General features: G+C 44.8%; 1 protein-coding gene across 1 annotated transcript in view; it reads left to right on the top strand.

Moving 5' to 3' along the window:
* Positions 1-20,421, top strand: part of LOC144493939 (delta(14)-sterol reductase LBR-like) — a 122,753-nt gene that overhangs the window by 99,823 nt on the left and 2,509 nt on the right. Inside the window, exon 8 of the mRNA XM_078213515.1 lies at positions 10,833-11,027. Within this exon, the coding sequence (XP_078069641.1) occupies positions 10,833-11,027 (195 nt within the window). The remainder of the gene's footprint in view (positions 1-10,832; positions 11,028-20,421) is intronic.

Consider the following 20,421-nt stretch of genomic DNA (forward strand, 5'->3'; position numbering starts at 1 on the left):
GAGTGGTAGGTCTGTGGAATTCATTGCCACAGAGGGCTGTGGAGGCCGAGACGTTGAGCGTCTTCAAGACAGAAATTGATAAATTCTTGATTTCTCGAGGAATTAAGGGCTATGGGGAGAGAGCGGGTAAATGGAGTTGAAATCAACCATGATTGAATGGTGGAGTGGACTCGATGGGCCGAATGGCCTTACTTCCGCTCCTATGTCTTATGGTCTTATGGAATCGAACCCGGGTCCCTGATGCTGTAAGGCAGCAGTGCTAACCACGGTGCTACTGTGCTGCAGTCCCTTAATCATAACCTCTCTACTTTTGTATTCCATTCCCCTCATAATAAATGATAACGTTGCATTAGTTTTCTGAATTATTTGCTGTACCTGCGTATGATTAATGCACTAAGACACTCGGATCCCTTTGCGCCTCATGGCTCTGTAATCTCACTATTGAGGTAATATGTTATTCTTTCTGCCACAATGGACAATTTCACATTTTTCCACATCATACTCTATTTGCCAGGTCTTTGCTCTCTCATTTAATGTATCTATATCCTTTTGTAGCCTCCGTATGTGCACTTCACAATTTACTTTCCTAGCTATCTTTGTGTCATTAGCAAATTTGGCAATCATTCCACCCATCCCTTCATCCAAGTTATTTATATAAATTGTAAACAGTTGCAGTCCCAGCACTGATCCCTGTAGCACACCACTCTCACCAACCTGAAAAAGACCCATTAATGCCTACTCTCTGCTTCTTCAATCTTCCATCCATGCCAATACACCCTATAATTTTAACGAGCTTTATTTTCCTTTATATGAAAGGCAATAACCTTTGATGTGGCACTTTATGAAATGTCTTCTAGGAATCTATGGCTTTTTATTTGTCCATAGGATGAGGGCGTTGCTGGCTGGGTCAGATTTTATTGCCCATCCCTAATTGCCCTTCAACTGAGTGGCTTGCTAGTTTATTTCCGAGTCATTGGTGTGGCTCTGGAGTCGCAAAAAGGACAAACAGGTAAGAATGGCAGATTTACTTCCCTGGAGGGCATTATAACCACTGTGCTAGCAGTGGTTAGCACTACTGCTTCACAGCACCAGGGACCTGGGTTCGATTCCTGGCTTGGGTCACTGTCTGTGTGGAGTCTGCACATTCTCCCCGTGTCTGCGTGGGTTTCCTCCGGGTGCTCTGGTTTCCTCCCACATTCTGAAAGATGTGCTGGTTAGGTGCATTGACCCAAACCGGCGCCGGACTGTGGCGACTAGGGGAATTTCACAGTAACTTCATTGCAGTGTTAATGTAAGCCTTACTTGTGACTAATAAATAAACTTTACTTTAAAAATCTGCAATGGTTTCATGGTCATTATTATTAATTGCAGATTTGTTTCATAGAAATCATAGAAACCCTACAGTGCAGAAAGAGGCCATCTGGCCCATCGAGTCTGCACCAACCACAATCCCACCCAAGCCCTACCACCATATCCCTACACATTTATCCGCTAATCCCTCTAACCTACGCATCTCGGGACACTAAGGGGCATTTTAGCATGGCCAATCAACCTAACCAGCACATCTTTGGACTGTGGGAGGAAACCGGAGCACCTGGAGGAAACCCACGCAGACATGAGGAGAATGTGCAAACTCCACACAGACAGTGACCCAAGTCGGGAATCGAACCCAGGTCCCTGGAGCTGTGAAGCAGCAGTGCTAACCACTGTGCTACCGTACCGTGTTTAATTGAATTCAAATTTCCCCACCTGCCGTGACAGGATTTGAATATATCCTCTTGAGAAAGTAGAGGTGCTGGTGGGTTTCTTAACTATAGCACGGCGTGGAGGCACCAGGACAGGTTGTTGGTGATCTGGACACCCAGAAACTTGAAGCTCTCGACCATTTCCACTTCATCCCCATTGACGTAGACAGGGGCATGTCCTCCACTACAATTGCTGAAGTCGATAACCAGCTCCTTTGTTTTGCTGACATTGAGGGAGAGATTATTGTCGTCGCCAGATTTTCTATCTCTTTCCTGTATTCCATCTCATCATTGTTTGAGATTCGACCCACTACCGTGATGTCATCAGCAAACTTGAAAATCGAGTTCACGAGGGGTCATAGGTTCAAGGTGAAGGGGGGGAGGTTTAACACAGATATCAGAAGGACATATTTTACACAGAGGGTGGTGGGGGCCTGGAATGCGCTGCCAGGCAAGGTGGTGGAGGCGGACACACTGGGAACGTTTAAGACTTATCTAGACAGCCATATGAACGGAGTGGGAATGGAGGGATACAAAAGAATGGTCTAGTTTGGGCCAGGGAGCAGCGTGGGCTTGGAGGGCCGAAGGGCCTGTTCCTGTGCTGTATTGTTCTTTGTTCTTTGAGTTGGAGGGGAATTTGGCCAACAGTCAAAGGTGTATATAAGGAGTATAGTAGGAGGCTGAGAATACAGTCTTGCAGGGCAACGGTCTTGAGGATGATCGTGGAGGAGGTGTTGTCTATCCTTACTGATTGCGGCCTATGGGTTAGGAAATGTAGGATCCAGTTGCAGAGGGAGGAGCCGAGCCAGAGGCCATGGAGTTTGGAGATGACTTTTATAGGATTAATGGTTTTGAAGGCTGAGCTGCAGTCAATAAATAGGAGCCTGACATTAACACTCATCCACTGGTTTCCCTTTATTCACCGTACATGTTACTTCTTCAAAGAGCTCCAATAATTGGTTAAACATGACCTTTTATCACAGTAACTTCATTGCAGTGACACTAATAAATAAACTTGAAAACTTTTCCTTTTCACAAAACCATGAAATGGTTGATTCTGCCTGATTACCGTGAAGTTATCCAAATGCCCTGCTATAACTTCTTTCATAATAGCTTCTAACATTTTCCCAATCTCGGCCTTTTGGCTAAGATCAAGTGTAGTATGGTCGGCCGCACTTGGTTGAGGTCATTAGGTTACGCTGAGGCTTCATATGTTTCATATGAAGCAATTTTTTAAAGTGGCATCTCGGCCTTTTGGCTAAGATGCAAATGAGCTCAAGTCTTGGAGGAGGAACCTCCCCCTTCTCCAATCAGCTTGGCTCATGTAGATCAGGCCCAGGACAGGGTGGTTTGGTCGCTTGCCCTGTCTTGTCAGCCTGGATCTGAAATGTCTCAACTTGTTGAGACTCTGAATTGGATTTGATTTGATTGAATTGGAAAAGTATAAAAATGTTAAGCTAACTGGCCTGTAGTTTTCAGCTGTCTCCCTCCCTTGCTGAATAATGCACTTGTTATCTTCCAATCTAAAGGGACCTTCCCAAATCCATGAAGTTTTGGAAAAATCCAACTAATGCATCAACTGTCTCACTAGCCACATCTTTTAAGACCCTAGGATGAAGTCCATTAAGACCTGAGGACTTGTCAGACCCCAGCTCCAACAATTTGCTCAATATCATTTCTCCAAGTTCCTCCCTTCCATTTCCTGCTTTATAGCTGCTTCTGCGATGTTACTTGTATAGTGCTGACTGATCCAACATATCTGTTCAATTCATCAGCCATATTTTTGTTTTCTGTTCTCAATTCTCCAGACTCTCTATAGTACCAGCACTCACTTTGTTAACTCATTTCTTCTCAAATATTTATAGAAACTCTTACTGTCTGTTTTTATATTTCTGGCTGCCTTTCCCTCTTACTCTAATTTTTCCCTCCTTATTAATCTTTTAGTCATCCATTGCTGTTCCATATATTCTGTCCAGCCTTTTGACTTTCCACCTGCCTTTGCACCATTATATGCTTTTTGTTGAGTTTGGTACTAATTTAACCTTTAGTTAAACAGGGATAGTGTGTCTGACCTTTGCACTTCTGCTTAGTTGTTGGAATATGTTTGTTCTGTGGAGGGATCAGTTCAGCTCAGTTAGTTGGACAGCTGGTTAGTGATGTCAACAGCATGGGTTCAATTCCCATACCGGATGAGATTATTTACGAAGGCCCGCCTTCTCAAAACCTTGCACCTCATCTGAGGTGTGGTGCTCCTCAAGTTAAATCACCACCACTCAGCCTATGGTAGGGCCGTGGATGTCGTCTATATGGATTTCAGTAAGGCATTTGACAAAGTCCCACATGGCAGGTTGGTTAAGAAGGTTAAGGCTCATGGGATACAAGGAGAAGTGGCTCAATGGGTGGAGAACTGGCTTGGCCATAGGAGACAGAGGGTAGTGGTCGAAGGGTCTTTTTCCGGCTGGAGGTCTGTGACCAGTGGTGTTCCGCAGGGCTCTGTACTGGGACCTCTGCTATTTGTGATATATATAAATGATTTGGAAGAAGGTGTAACTGGTGTAATCAGCAAGTTTGCGGATGACACGAAGATGGCTGGAATTGCGGATAGCGAAGAGCATTGTCGGGCAATACAGCAGGATATAGATAGGCTGGAAAATTGGGCGGAGAGGTGGCAGATGGAGTTTAATCCGGATAAATGCGAAGTGATGCATTTTGGAAGAAATAATGTAGGGAGGAGTTATACAATAAATGGCAGAGTCATCAGGAGTATAGAAACACAGAGGGACCTAGGTGTGCAAGTCCACAAATCCTTGAAGGTGGCAACACAGGTGGAGAAGGTGGTGAAGAAGGCATATGGTATGCTTGCCTTTATAGGACGGGGTATAGAGTATAAAAGCTGGAGTCTGATGATGCAGCTGTATAGAACGCTGGTTAGGCCACATTTGGAGTACTGCGTCCAGTTCTGGTCGCCGCACTACCAGAAGGACGTGGAGGCATTGGAGAGAGCGCAGAGAAGGTTTACCAGGATGTTGCCTGGTATGGAGGGTCTTAGCTATGAGGAGAGATTGGGTAGACTGGGGTTGTTCTCCTTGGAAAGACGGAGAATGAGGGGAGATCTAATAGAGGTATACAAGATTATGAAGGGTATAGATAGGATGAACAGTGGGAAGCTTTTTCCCAGGTCGGAGGTGACGATCACGAGGGGTCACGGGCTCTAGCTGAGAGGGGCGAAGTATAACTCAGACATCAGAGGGACGTTTTTTACAGAGGGTGGTGGGGGCCTGGAATGCGCTGCCAAGTAGGGTGGTGGAGGCAGGCACGCTGACATCATTTAAGACTTACCTGGATAGTCACATGAGCAGCCTGGGAATGGAGGGATACAAACGATTGGTCTCGTTGGACCAAGGAGCGGCACAGGCTTGGAGGGCCGAAGGGCCTGTTTCCTGTGCTGTACTGTTCTTTGTTCTCTTTGGTAAGCTGAGATTATGGCGGTTTTATTTGTTTATTCTGTGTGTTCTGAAATATCCCCTTAAATGCCTGCCACCAAATCCCTCTTGACCTATCCTTTAACCTAAGTTGCTAATTCACTTTAGCCAGCTCAGCTTTCGTGCCCTCATAATTGTCCGTATTTAAGTTGATAGAAACATGGAAAACAGAAGGAGGCCATTCGGCCCTTTAAGCCTGCTCTGCTATTCATTCTGATGATGGCTGATCATCCAACTCAACGTCCTGATCCCGCCTTCCCCCTGTATCTTTTGATTCCCCTCTGACTCAAGTGCTGTATCTAACTGTTTCTTGAAAACATAGCAATATTTTGGCCTCAAGTACTTTGGTAATAAATTCCATAGGCTGACCACTCTCTGGGTGAAGAAATTTCTCCTTATCCTTGTCCTAAGCGGCCTACCCTGTATCTTCAGACTGTGACGCCTGGTTCCAGACACCCTCACCATCGGGAACATCCTCCTTGCGTCTACCCTGTTTAGTCTTGTTAGAATTTTATAGGTTTCTATGAGATCCCCCTTCATTCTTCTGAACTCCAGGGAATACAATCCTAAGCGACTCAGTCTCTCCTCGTACATCAGTCCCGCCATCCCAGAAATCAGTCTGGTAAACCTGCTCTGCACTCCCTCTAGAGCAAGAACATTCTTCCTCCGATAAGGAGACCAAAACTGCACACACTATTCCAGGTATGGCCTCACCAAGGCCCTGTATAATTTCATTAATATATCCGTGCTCCTGTACCCAAATCCTCCCACTATGAAGGTCAACATACCATTTGCCTGCTACACCAGAATGCTTGCCATCAGTGACTGGTGTACGAGGACACCCAAGTCTCATTGCACATTTCCCCCTCCTAATTTATGACCAGTCAGATAGTAATCTGTCTCTCTGTTTTTGCTACCCAAGTGGATAACCTCACATTTATCCAAATTATACTACATCGGCCAATCACGTGCCCACTCACTCAACTTGTCCACATCGCACTGAAAGATCTCTGCATCCTCCTCAAGCTCATCCTCCCACCCAAAGTGTCATCTGCAAATTTGGAGATATTGCATATAGTTCCCTCATCTAAATCATAAATATATATAATATATATATAGTGAATAGCTGGGGTCCCAGCACTGATCACTAGTCACTGCCTGCCATTTGGAAAAAGACCCATTTACTCCTGCTCTTTGTTTCCTGTCTGCCAATCAGTTTTCTACCCATCTCAATACACTGCCCCCCAATCCCATATGCTTTCATTTTACATGGTAATTTTTTATGTGGGACTTTGTCGAAAGCCTTCTGAAAGTCCAAATAAACCACATCCACTGGTTCCCCCTCATCAACTCTACTAGCTACACCATCAAAGAATTCTGGTAGATTTATCAAGCATGATTTCCCTTTCATAACTCCATGCTGACTCTGTCCAATCCTGCCACTGTTTCCCAAGTTTTTTTGCTATAGAATCTTTGATAATGGATTCTCGAATTTTCCCCACTAATGTCAGGCTTACTGGTTTATAATTCCCTGTTTTCTCTCCACCTCCCTTTTATAAATAGCGTTACATTAGCTACCCTCCAATTTGTAGGAACTGTTCCAGAGTCTTGGAAGATGATCACCAATGGATCCATTATTTTTCGGGCCACTTCCTCAAGTACTCTGGGATGTAACTTGTCACTCCCTTGGGTTTATCAGCCTTCAATCTCATTAGTTTCCCCAACACAATTTCTCTACTAAAACTGATCTCCTTCAGTTCCTCCCTCTCTCTAAACCCCATGTTCCCCAACATTAGGTTATGTTATTTGTGTCCTCCTTTGTGAAGACGGAACCAAAATATGTATTCAGTTGGCCAGCCATTTCTTTGCTCTACATTAAAAATTCCCCTTTTTTTGACTAAGAGACCTACATTTGATATTCTATAAGCATATCAATGGGAAAAGGATAACCAGGGAAAGAGTAGGGACCAAGGGGGCGATCTGTGGGTGGAGCCAGAGGACATTGGTAGAGTGTTGAATGAATACTTCACATCCGTCTTCACCCAAGAGAATGAGGACGATGGTATGGAATTCGGGGAGAGGGACTGAGGTTCTTGAGCAAATTGACATAGTGAAGGACAAGGTATTGGAGGTGTTGGCAGCCTTAAAAGTGGATAACTCTCCAGGTCCAGATGAATTGCGCCCCAGGCTGCTGTGGGAGGCTGGGAGTTCTGACCCAAATTTTCAATTCCTGTCTGGCCACAGGGCAGGTCTCAACAGGGCAGGTGCCAGGCGACTGGAGAACAGCTAATGTGGATCTGCTATTTAAGCAGGGTTGTAGAGATAAACTAGGGAACTACAGACCAGTGAGTCTCGCGTCAGTGGTAGGAAAACTATTAGAGAAACTTCTTCACTTGGAGAGGCAAAGCTTGATCAGGGATAGTCAGCAAGGCTTCATCAGAGGGAGGTTACGTCTTCGCCAGAGGGTGGCATTGAGGCACAGTGGTTAGCACTGCTCCAGGGACCTGGGTTCGATTCCTGGCTTGGGTCACTGTCTGTGTGGAGTTTGCCTCCTTCCCGTGTCTGCATGGGTTCCCTCCAGTGCTCCAGTTTCCTCTCAAAGCCCAAAGATGTGCGGGTTAGATTGATTGGCCATGCTAAATTCCCCCTTAGTGTCCCGGGATGCATAGGTTAGAGGGATTAGCAGGGTAAATATGTGGGGTCACGGGGATAGGGCCTGGGTGGGATTGTTGTGGTGCAAACTTGATGGGCCAAATGGCCTCCTTCTGCACTGTAGGGATTCTATGCCTAACAAATTTGATTGAATTTTTTGAGCAGGTGACCAGGTGTGTCGACCAACGTAGTGCAGCGATATAGTTTATGTGGATTTCAGCAAAGCCTTTGAGAAGGCCCCACATGGGGAGACTTGTAAAGAAGGTCAATTCACATGGGATACAGGGTAATTTGATAAAGTGGATTAAAAATTGGCTCAGTTGTAGGAGACAGCAGGTGATGACTGGAAGCCAGTGTCCAGTGGCGTACCACAGGGATCGGTGTTGGGCCCCCTATTCGTCATTTATATAAATGACATTGATGACTATAAGAGGGGGGGGGTAGGATTAATAAGTTTGTGGATGACACAAAGCTTGGCCAGGTGAAGCAGAATGTCTTGGGCTACAAGAAGATATAGACAGAATGGTCAAATGGGCAGATAAGTGGCAGATGGAATTTAACCATGAAAAGTGTGAGGTGATACACTTTGGAAGGAATAACTTAACAAGGAAGTATTCAATGAATGGCGTATTTGTCCACAGATCTCTGAAAGCGCATGGGCATGTTGGTAGGGTGGTAAAAAAGGCATATGGGACACTTGCCTTTATCAATCGAGGCATCGATCACAAAAGCAGGGAAGTCATGTTGGAATTGTCTAGAACTTTGGTGAGGCCACAGCTCAAGTACGGTGTGCCGTTCTGGTCGTCATGTTATCAGAAGGATGTGATTGCACTGGAGGGGGTGCGAGATTCACCAGTATGCTGCCTGGGATGGAACATTTAAGTTATGAAGAGAGGTTGTGTAGGCTTGGGTTATTTTTGTTGGAGCAGAGAAGACTGAGGGGGCGACCTGATTGAGGTGTACAAGATTATGAGGACCATGGACAGAGTGGCTCAGGAACAGCTGTTCCCCTTAGTTGGGTTCAGGGGTGAGAGGCAAGAGGTTTAGGGGGGATGTGAGGAAAAGCTTTTTTACCCAGAGGGTGGTGACGGTCTGGAATGTGCTGCCTGGGAGGGTGGTAGTGGGGGGGTTGCCTCACATCCTTTAAAAAGTATTTGAATAAGCACTTGGCACATCATAACATTCAGGGCTATAGGCCAAGTGCTGGCAGATGGGATTAGGTGGGAATTCATGTGTTTTTAACGTGTAGGTGTGGACTTGATGTATGATTCTATGATTTGTCTTTGCCAATCTTTTTCTTCTCGCATACCTATAGAAACTTTTGTAGTACGTTTTTATGTTCCCAGCAAGCTTATTCTTGTACTCTATTTTTCCCTTCTTAATCAGTCCATTGGTTCTTCTTTGCTGCATTCTAAACTGCTCCCAATCCGCTGTTGTTTTTCCTGCCAATTTGTATGCCTCTCCCTTGTATCTAATACTACCTCTAATTTCCCTTATAAGCAATGGTTTGCTCACCTTTCCAGTTTTACTTCTGTGCCTGATAGGAATAAACAATTGTTGCAGTTCACCCATGCGCTCCTTGAATGTTTACCGTTGCCTACCCACGATCATCCCTTGAAGTAGCATTTCCCAATCTATCATATAGCTTCCTTTATTAAGATTCAGGACCCTAGTTTCAGAATCAACCAAGTCACACTCCATCTTGATGAAAAATTCGATCATGTTATGGTCGCTCATCCCCAAGGGGTCACGCTCAGCTAGATTGTCAATTATTCTTTTCTCATTACACGGTACCCAGTTTAGAATGGCCTGCTCTCTAGTTGGTTTCTCAATGTATTCGTCCAGAAAACTATCCCATATACACTCCAGGAATTTCTCCTCTACGGAATTGTGACTTAATTTGATTGTCCAATCTAAATCACCTATAATTACAGATGTTCCTTTATCGCATACATCTCTAATTTCCTGTTTAATGTTATCAACATCCCACCACAGTTTGGGGGTCTATATACAACCCCAGCTAACTTTATTTGCCCTTTGGTGTCTCTTAGGTTTGATGCTGTTGGAGCTAATATCCTGCCTCAGTATGGTGTTCCTCTTTAACCAGCAATGCAACACCACTGCCTTTATCTTTTTGTCTTTCCGTCCTAAATACTAAATACCCCTAAATGTTCAGTTCTCATCCCTGGTCACCTTGCAGTCATGTCTATAATCCCGACTATATCAGCGTGGTTTTTCACTGAGGCCCTGTTTGAATTGGGCCCTTTGTTTCTCTACTTATTACTTTTCTTATTCCCCTTTCTGTATTTGGTTTTTTTGTCCATGATTCCCCCCTCCTCTGACTCCTTGGATAGGTTCCCATCTCCTTGCCATTTTAGTTTAAACTCTCCCAAACCACTCTAGCAAATCCTTCCCCTAAGACATCAGTCCCGGTCCTGCACAGCTGTAACCCGTCCAGATTGTACTGCTCCCACCTCCCCTAGAATCAGTCCCAATGCCTCAGGAATCTGAAACCCACCCCCTCACACCATTGCTTCACTCACGTATTCACCCGATATATCCTGCTATTTCTACTCCTGACTAGCATATGGCACTGGTGGGATTCCTGAGATCTGCTGCTCGGTCAACACTTTGAAAATGCTAGCATTAAAATTTGAAGGAGAAACAAGACTGTCTTGGTCCCATCAGAAAAATAGTCTATTAAAAATCAAATTTTAGAGAGAAAACTGAAGAAAATACACACAAGATTGACCAAATTTATGTTTTAAAAAAATTAGGTTTTAATTGTGTCTCTTCATTGCAACTCATCTGGGCAGTGGCTCCCTTCTGTGTAGGTGAGCATCAGCCTTAATCCATGAATAGTAACTGGTGTAATATGACAAGTATGATTTTCTTTTCCTTCCTCGTGTTCAAATCTGAAAGTGCTATTGATTGTCTTCATTTTTTCTTTTAGCGTTCTATGCATTTCTGCTGTGTGGTGTTGCAGTAGCGGCTGCCCTGTACAATGAGGTGAAGCTAATCTATATCCACAATAACCTGTTGCAACTCGCAATCTCTTCAATGGTATTCTCCTTTGTGCTGGGCATTTACCTGTACGTGCGCTCCTGGCGTGTTCCTGCTGATGAGCTGGCAGTAGGAGGAAATTCTGGTAAGTGACTGGTCATTAAGTGAACAAAGGTTAGGGATACAGTCATTTGAATTCAATTTCTCTGCACCTGCTCTCCTTCCATTTTATATATTTATTTTAAGATACTTAACCAGCTCCCTTTTAAGTGGCACAAAGGTAAACTACAGCAGATGCTAGAAACAGTCAGCAGGTCTGGTAGAATCTGTGGAGCAACAACGTTCTGATGTTAGGTCATTAATCTGAAATGTTAACTCTATTCTCTCTCCAAATGCTGCCAAACCTTTTGAGTATCTCTAGCATTTTCAGCTTTTAAGTGATGTTAGCTACTACCTCAAAAACCACTCAGAAGTCATTCAATGTTCTCATAATACTCTATATAAAAAAAGTTTCTTCATTTTACTCCTAAATGGCCTAGCTCTGCTTTTACAAGAGATGTCACAGAATCCCTGCAGTGCAGAAAGAGGCCATTCAGCCCATCGAGCCTGCACCAATAATAGTCCCACCCATGCTATAATCCCTGTAACACCACATATTTAACCTGCTAATCCCCCTGACATGGCCAATCCACCTAACCTGCACATCTTTGGACTGTGGGAATACCCAGAGGAAAACCAAGCAGACATGGGGAGAATGTACAAACTCCACATAGTCACCCAAGGCTGGAATTGAACTTGGGTCCCCGGCACTGAGGCAGCAATGCTAGCCACTGCAACCGTGCTGCCATTGTGCCGTCCCTACAACAGGAGATGGTTGGATTCTCTCTTGCAGATGGTCATTTCATGGCACTTGTGTGGCACGAATGTTGCTTGCCACTTGTCAGCCCAAATGTGAATGTTGTCCAGGTCTTGCTGCAATGGGCATGAACTGCATCGTATCTGAGGAATTATGAATGGTGCTGAACACTGTGCAATCATCAACAAACGTCCCCACTTCTGACCATATGCTGGAGGGAAGATCAGTGAAGCTTGATGAAACTGCTGAAGATGGTTGGGCCTTGAACACTGTCCTGAGGATCTTCTGTGGTGACGTCCTGGGAATGAAATGACTGACTTTCAACCACAACCATCTTTCTTTGTGGAGGAATGACTTCAACCAGTAGAGCATTTCCCCTTTATTTCCCATTGACTCCAGTTTTCCTAGGGCTCCTTGATGCCATAGAAAATTACAGCTCAGAAACAGGCCTTTTGGCCCTTCTTGACTGTGCCGAACCATTTTTTGCCTAGTCCCACTGACCTGCACTTGGACCATATCCTTCCACACCCCTCTCATCCATGAACCCATCCAAGTTTTTCTTAAATGTTAAAAGTGACCCCGCATTTACCACTTTATCCGGCAGCTCATTCCACACTCCCACCACTCTCTGCGTGAAGAAGCCCCCCCCTAATATTCCCTTTAAACTTTTCTCCTTTCACCCTTAACCCATGCCCTCTGGTTTTTTTCTCCCCTAGCCTCAGCGGAAAAAGCCTGCTTGCATTCACTCTATCTATACCCATCAAAATCTTATACACCTCTATCAAATCTCCCCATAATCTTCTACGCTCCAGGGAATAAAGTCCCAACCTATTCAATCTCTCTCTGTAACTCAGCTTCTCAAGTCCCGGCAACATCCTTGTGAATCTTCTCTGCACTCTTTCAATCTTATTTACATCCTTCCTGTAACTAGGTGACCAAAACTCCAACTTTTATACTCGATACTCCGATTTATAAAGGCCAATGTACCAAAGGCACTCTTTACGACCCTATCCACCTGTGACATCACTTTTAGGGAATTCTGTACCTGTATTCCCAGATCCCTCTGTTCAACTGCACTCTTCCCGGGATTTTGGATTTATGTCACATTATCAGTAACCCCCACAGCTTGACTCCTGGACTTGCACAATTTCACAAGCTGTACTGTCTGGAGACAATACACATCTCTTTAACCTGTGTTGAATGCTCCCTCCACCCACATTGTCTGTGCATTTAAGACCTGGCTGGCTGTAGAGATTTGCATTCTAATCATTATTCTGTAATTTGATTTCTGTGTCTGTGCCCTGTTTGAGAACAGAGACCACTCCATCTGACGAAGGAGCATTGCTCCGAAAGCTTATGGTATTTGCTACCAAATAAACCTGTTGGACTTTAACCTGGTGTTGTGAGACTTCTTACTGTTCTTCCATTGAGCCAGTGTCTTATCCAATTTACTACCTCCCCATGTATACCTAGCGACTGAACCTTCCTAACTAACCTCCCATGAGGGACCTTGTCAAAGGCTTTGCTGAAATCCAGGTAGACAACATCCACCGCCTTCCCTTCATCCACTTTCCTGGTAACCTCCTCGAAAAACTCTAATAGATTGGTCAAACATGACCTACCACGCACAAAGCCATGTTGACTCTCCCTAATAAGTCCCTGTCTATCCAAATATTTGTAGATCCTATCCCTTATCGCACCTTCCAATAACTTGCCCACCACCGACGTCAAACTTACTGGCCTATAAATTCCCGGATTTCTTTTGGAACCTTTTTTAAACAACGGAACAACATGAGCCACCCTCCAATCATCCGGCACCTCCCCCGTGAATACTGACATTTTAAATATGTCTGCCAGGGCCCCTGCAAGTTCAACACTAGCTTCCCTCAAGGTCCGTGGGAATACCCTGTCCGGTCCTGGGGATTTATCCACTCTGATTTGCCTCAAGACAGCAAGCACCTCCTCCCCTTTAATCTGTAAAGGTTCCATGACCTCCCTACCAGTTTGCCCTATTTCCGTAGACTCCATGCCCGTTTCCTCAGTAAATACGGATGCAAAAAAACCATTTAGTATCTCCCCCATCTCTTTTGGTTCCATACACAGTCTACCACTCTGGTCTTCAAGAGGACCAATTTTATCCCTCACTATCCTTTTGCTCCTAACATACCTATAGAAGCTCTTTGGATTTTCCTTCACTCTGTCTGCCAAAGCAACCTCATGTCTTCTTTTAGCCCTCCTGATTTCTCTCTTAAGTAGCTTCTTGCACTTTTTATACTCCTCAAGCATCTGATCTGTTCCTTGCTGCCTGTACATTTCATACAACTCTCTCTTCCGCTTAATCAGTGTTACAATCTCCCTCGAGAACCAAGGTTCCTTATTCCGATTTACTTTGCCTTTAATCCTGACAGGAACATACAAACTCTGCACTCTCAAAATTTCTCCTTTGAAGGCCTCCCACTTTCCATTTACATCCTTACCAGAGAACAGCCTGTGCCAATCCACACTTCCCAGATCCCTTCTCATTTCATCAAATTTGGCCTTTTTCCAGTTCAGAACTTCAACCCAAGGACCAGATCTATCCTTATCCACGATCAGGTTGAAACTAATGGCATTATGATCACTGGATCCAAAGTGTTCCCTCACACTCACATCCATCACCTGCCCTAACTCATTTCCCAATAGGAGGTCCAATATCGCATCCTCTCTAGTTGGCACCTCTATATACTGATGTAGAAAATTCTCCTGAACACATTTTACAAACTCTACCCCGTCTAAACCTTTAACAGTATGCGAGTCCCAATCTATATGTGGAAAATTAAAATCCCCTACTATCACAACTTTGTGTTTCTTGCAGTTGTCAGCTATCTCTCTGCTGATTTGCTCCTCCAATTCTCGCTGACTATTGGGTGGTCTATAATACAACCCCATTAATGTGGTCATACCTTTCTTGTTTCTCAGCTCCACCCATAGGGCCTCTGTAGACAAGCTCCCTAATCTATCCTGCCTGAGTACCGCTGTAACATTTTCCCTGACCAACAATGCCATCCCCCCACCTTTTATCCCTCTGCCTCTATCCCGCCATAATCTGTCAAATGCTGCCTTGATGTCAAAGGCTCACCTCTTGAGTTCAGCTCTTTGTCCATGCTTATTCAAGGTTTACAGTTGAATGGCCCTGGTGGAATAAACTGAGCATCAGTGAGCAAGCATGTTGTTTCTCATTAAGTGCTGCTTGATAGCACTGTCGACAATACCTTCCATCACTTTGCTGATGATCAAAAATAGACTGAACGTCCAAGTGCATAAATTGAGAGCGGGAGTAGGCCATTTGGCTCCTTGGGGCCTGCTCTGCCATTGAATAACTATCATGGCTGATCTGATTGTAATCTCCTGTCTACCCCCGATAAAGTGCAGGAAGGAGTAGGAGGAAGTTTTTTGAAGGGGGTAACCAAGAAGGTAGATGAGGGCAGTGCAGTTGATGATGTCTACATGGACTTTAGCAAGGCCTTTGACAAGGTACCGCATGGTAGAAAGTTATCTCGGATTGCAACGGGATCTTAATCAATTGGGCCAGTGGGCTGACAAATGGCAGGTGGAGTTTAATTTAGTTAAATGTGAGGTGATGCATTTTGGTAAATTGAACCAGGGCAGGACTTGCTCAGTTAATGGTAGGGCATTGGGGAGAGTTACAGAACAAAGAGATCTAGGGATACATGTTCATAGCTCCTTGAAAGTGGAGTCACAGGTGGACAGAGTGGTGAAGAAGGCATTCGGCATGCTTGGTTTCATTGGTCAGAACATTGAATACAGGAGTCTTGTTGAAGTTATACAAGACATTGGTATGGCCACACTTGGAATACTGTGTGCAATTCTGGTTTCCCTATTATGGAAAGGATGTTATTAAACTAGAAAGAGCGCAGAAAAGATTTACTGGATGCTACCGGGACTTGATGGTTTGAGTTATAAGGAGAGGCTGGTTAGACTGGGACTTTTTTCTCTGGCGCGTAGAAGGCTGAGGGGTGATCTTATAGAGGTCTATAAAATAATGAGGGGCATAGATAAGGTAGATGGTCAATATCTTTTTCCAAAGGTAGGAGAGTCTAAAACTAGATGGCATAGGTTTAAGGTGAGAGGGGAGAGATACAAAAGTGTCCAAAGGAGCAATTTCTTCATAGAGGGTGGTGAGTGTCTGTAACAAACGGCCAGAGGTAGTAGTAGAGGCAGGTACAATTTGTCTTTTAAAAAGCATTTAGACAGTTACATGGGAAAGATGGGTATAGAGGGATATGGGACTAGCTTCGGGGTTTTAAAAAAAAAATAGGGCGGCATGGACAAGTTGGGCCGAAGGGCCTGTTTCCATGCTGTAAACCTCTATGACTCTATGACCTCCTAATGTGGTAGAGAATCTGGTGAACTGGTGCAATGACGATAATCTCTCCCTCAGTGTCAGCAAAACGAAGGAGATAGTCATCATGCCCCTGTCTATATCAACGGGGATGAAGTGGAAATGACCCATAGCTTCAAATTTTGAGATATCCAGATCACCAACAACCTGTCCTGGTCCCTCCACGCCAATGCTTTAGTTAAGAAAGCCCACCAACGCCTCTACCTTTTCTGGAGGCTAAGGAAATTTGGCAAGTCCACTATGACTCTCCAACATTTACAGATGCACCATAGAAAGCATTTCTTCTGCTTATATCACAACTTGGTATTGTTCCTGCTTTGTCCAAGACCGGAAGAAACTGCAAAGGGTCATGAACGAAGCCCAGTCCATCACACAAACCAGCCTCCCAGCCATTGACTCCGTCTACACTTCCTGCTGCCTCAGCAAAGCAGCCAGCATAATCGAGGACCCCACACACCCCGGATGTGCTCTGTTCCACCTCCTTCCACTGTGAAAAAGATACAGAAGTCTGAGCTCACGTACCAACTGACTCAAGAACAACTTCTTCCCTGCTTTTGAATGGTCCTACCTTGCATTAAGTTGATCTTTCTCTACACCCTAGCTATGAATGTAACACTGCATTCTGCATCCTCTCCTGTATGCACAGCATGCTTTGTCTGTATAGTGCGCAAGAAACAATACTTTTCACTCTATACTAATACATGTGACAATATATCAAATCAAAGATTTTTAGTATTTTGTACTGTCGTGCCCAGAGTTGTACATAAAACTCCATCTATGACTGAACTCAAGTTTTACATCACTACCTTCCATAATCCTCAGTGCTGAGAGTCCCATTGCCTTATTGTTAAGGTCTTTTTCTTCCTGTACATATGACTAAAAATTATTAAATATCAATTTAGCTCAATTAGTTTACTCTTTGTCTATGTCAGCTAGTTTTGGGTTTAAGGACCACTCCAGGACACAAATACATAATCCAGGCTGGTACTTTGTTGTAGTACTAAAAAATGGCTGTATTGTTAAAGGTGTCTTCTCTTGGATGAAATGTTAATTGGGTCTCCAATTACTTGTTCAATTGGATGTAGAAGATCCTATGGTACCTTTTTGAAGCGAAGTATTCACCTTTCACTAATATGACTTATTATCTAAATGGAGACAGATGTTGGGGTGCTCCGGTGCAGAGGGATCTGGGTATCCTCGTCCATGAGTCATAGAAACCTAGCATACAGGTACAGCAGATAATAAGGAAAGTAAATGGAATTTTGGCATTTATAGCTAAAGGAATAGAATATAAAGGTGTTGCAACTATATAAGGCATTGATGAGGCTGCACCTGGACTATTGAGCACAGTTTTGGTCCCCGTATTTGAGGAAAGATGCAGTGGCATTGGAGGCAGTTCAGAGGAGGTTCACTAGATTGATTCCGGAGATGAGGGGTTTGTCGTATGATAAGAGATTGAACAGTTTAGGCCGATACTCTCTGGAATTTAGAAGAATGAGGGGAGATCAAATTGAGATGTTCAAATGATAAAAAGCATGGATAAAGTAGACATGGAGCGGATGCTTCCACTGGTGAGGCATTCTAGGGCAAGAGGTCATAGTCTTAGGATGAGGTAGCAAATTTAAAACCGAGTTGAGGAGAAACTACTCCCAAAGGGTTGTGAATCTGTGGAATTCGCTATCCCAAAGTGCGGTGGATGCTGGGACAGTGAGTAAATTTAAGGAAGAGTTAGACAGATTTTTAATTGGTAGTGGGTTGAAAGGTTATGGGAAGAAGGCAGGAAAATGGGGATGAGGAGCATATCAGCCATGATCGAATGGCGGAGTGGACTCGATGGGCTGAATGGCCTAATTCTGCTCCTATATCTTATGAACTTATGACCATAGAACATAGAAAGCCACAGCACAAACAGGCCCTTCGGCCCACAAGTTGCGCCGATCACATCCCCACCTCTAGGCCTATCTATAGCCCTCAATCCCATTAAATCCCATGTACTCATCCAGAAGTCTCTTAAAAGACCCCAACGAGTTTGCCTCCACCACCACCGACGTCAGCCGATTCCACTCACCCACCACCCTCTGAGTGAAAAACTTAACCCTGACATCTCCTCTGTACCTACCCCCCAGCACCTTAAACCTGTGTCCTCTCGTAGCAACCATTTCAGCCCTTGGAAATAGCCTCTGAGAGTCTACCCTATCCAGACCTCTCAACATCTTGTAAACCTCTATCAGGTCACCTCTCATCCTTCGTCTCTCCAGGGAGAAGAGACCAAGCTCCCTCAACCTATCCTCATAAGGCATGCCCCCCAATCCAGGCAACATCCTTGTAAATCTCCTCTGCACCCTTTCAATGGCTTCAACATCTTTCCTGTAATGAGGTGACCAGAACTGCGCGCAGTACTCCAAGTGGGGTCTAACCAGGGTCCTATAAAGCTGCAGCATTATCTCCCGACTCCTAAACTCAATCCCTCGATTAATGAAGGCCAGTACGCCGTACGCCTTCTTGACCGCAGCCTCCACCTGCGAGGCCGATTTAAGAGTCCTATGGACCCGGACCCCAAGGTCCTTCTGATCCTCTACACTGCTAAGAATGGTACCCTTCATATTATACTGCTGCTTCATCCCATTGGATCTGCCAAAATGGATCACCACACACTTATCCGGGTTGAAGTCCATCTGCCACTTCTCCGCCCAGTCTTGCATTCTATCTATGTCTCGCTGCAACTTCTGACATCCCTCCAAACTATCCACAACACCACCTACCTTGGTGTCGTCAGCAAACTTACCAACCCATCCCTCCACTTCCTCATCCAGGTCATTTATGAAAATGACAAACAGCAAGGGTCCCAGAACAGATCCCTGGGGCACTCCAAAACAGTTTAACTGATTCACTTTATTGCTATAAGTAACTTTTTTCTGTGCACTATGTGGTCTTTACAAGTTTTTAATTTGCTGTGAAGGCCATTCATTGTATCCTTAGAAATTTTTTATACTCCATTTTTAAAATCATATCATTTAAGATATATATAGCTTTTTTGCTGTTCTCCCACCTAAAATGTGCAGCCTCACATCTCCCTGTAGCCATCTCCTATCTGCCCATAATAATGTGTCTGTTTCTTCATGTACTCTTCCTCAGAGATTTCCATACTCCTAATTTGACATTAGTCCTCTTGCTCCGATATTCAAATTATTTATTTTATGGAAAACAACAGACCATCACAGATCCTTGGCACTTCTCCACATCCCACCATTCCGAATAAATACCTCAAAACTCCCGACTCTTTGCTTCAGATTTGACAGTTCCCTGCTTGCCATGTGACTTAATTTCTGGAAGCAGTCTGTTTAATGTCGCACTTTTCGTCAAATACCCTCTGAAAATTCACCCATTCTTTGTAATGTCCTCAAAGAAGTCCAATAAATCAATGAAGCATCATTTCCCTGTCCCTGACAGAGCTATGTTGACTGTTGCTTTTTATCATTATTGTGATGATACTATGCCTTTAAGAAATAAACCTTTACATTGATAGCTGAGAGCACAGGTTAAGTACTCAGTTCAGAGTTGGAGTGTTTGTTTTAAGCTGAGCTAATGCATTTGTGTTTACTTGGGTCTCCACTGGGGGTTTCAGTGTATAGTTTTGACTAGGTTGATTGACAGGAACAGAGTCATTTCCTAAATGGGAGGGGTTAAGCTTGCAGGGAAGAAATACTGTTTTTGTTTCATTTTAACAAATATAGGCAGTTGCTGTTTAGACTGCCAGAAGAAAATAGCATCTCTCACTGTCTCTTTTCCTCCTCTGCCTCCTCCTCCTCTGCCTCCTCCTCCTCTGCCTCCTCCTCCTCTGCCTCCTCCTCCTCCTCTGCCTCCTCCTCCTCCTCTGCCTCCTCCTCCTCCTCTGCCTCCTCCTCCTCCTCTGCCTCCTCCTCCTCCTCTGCCTCCTCCTCCTCCTCTGCCTCCTCCTCCTCCTCTGCCTCCTCCTCCTCCTCTGCCTCCTCCTCCTCCTCTGCCTCCTCCTCCTCCTCAGCCTCCTCCTCCTCCTCTGCCTCCTCCTCCTCCTCTGCCTCCTCCTCCTCCTCCTCTGCCTCCTCTGCCTCCTCTGCCTCCTCCTCCTCCTCTGCCTCCTCCTCCTCCTCTGCCTCCTCCTCCTCCTCTGCCTCCTCCTCCTCCTCTGCCTCCTCCTCCTCCTCTGCCTCCTCCTCCTCCTCTGCCTCCTCCTCCTCCTCTGCCTCCTCCTCCTCCTCTGCCTCCTCCTCCTCCTCTGCCTCCTCCTCCTCCCTCTGCCTC

This window comes from Mustelus asterias, chromosome 5 (genome assembly GCF_964213995.1).
Source record: "Mustelus asterias chromosome 5, sMusAst1.hap1.1, whole genome shotgun sequence".
NCBI classification, from domain to species: Eukaryota; Metazoa; Chordata; class Chondrichthyes; order Carcharhiniformes; family Triakidae; genus Mustelus; species Mustelus asterias.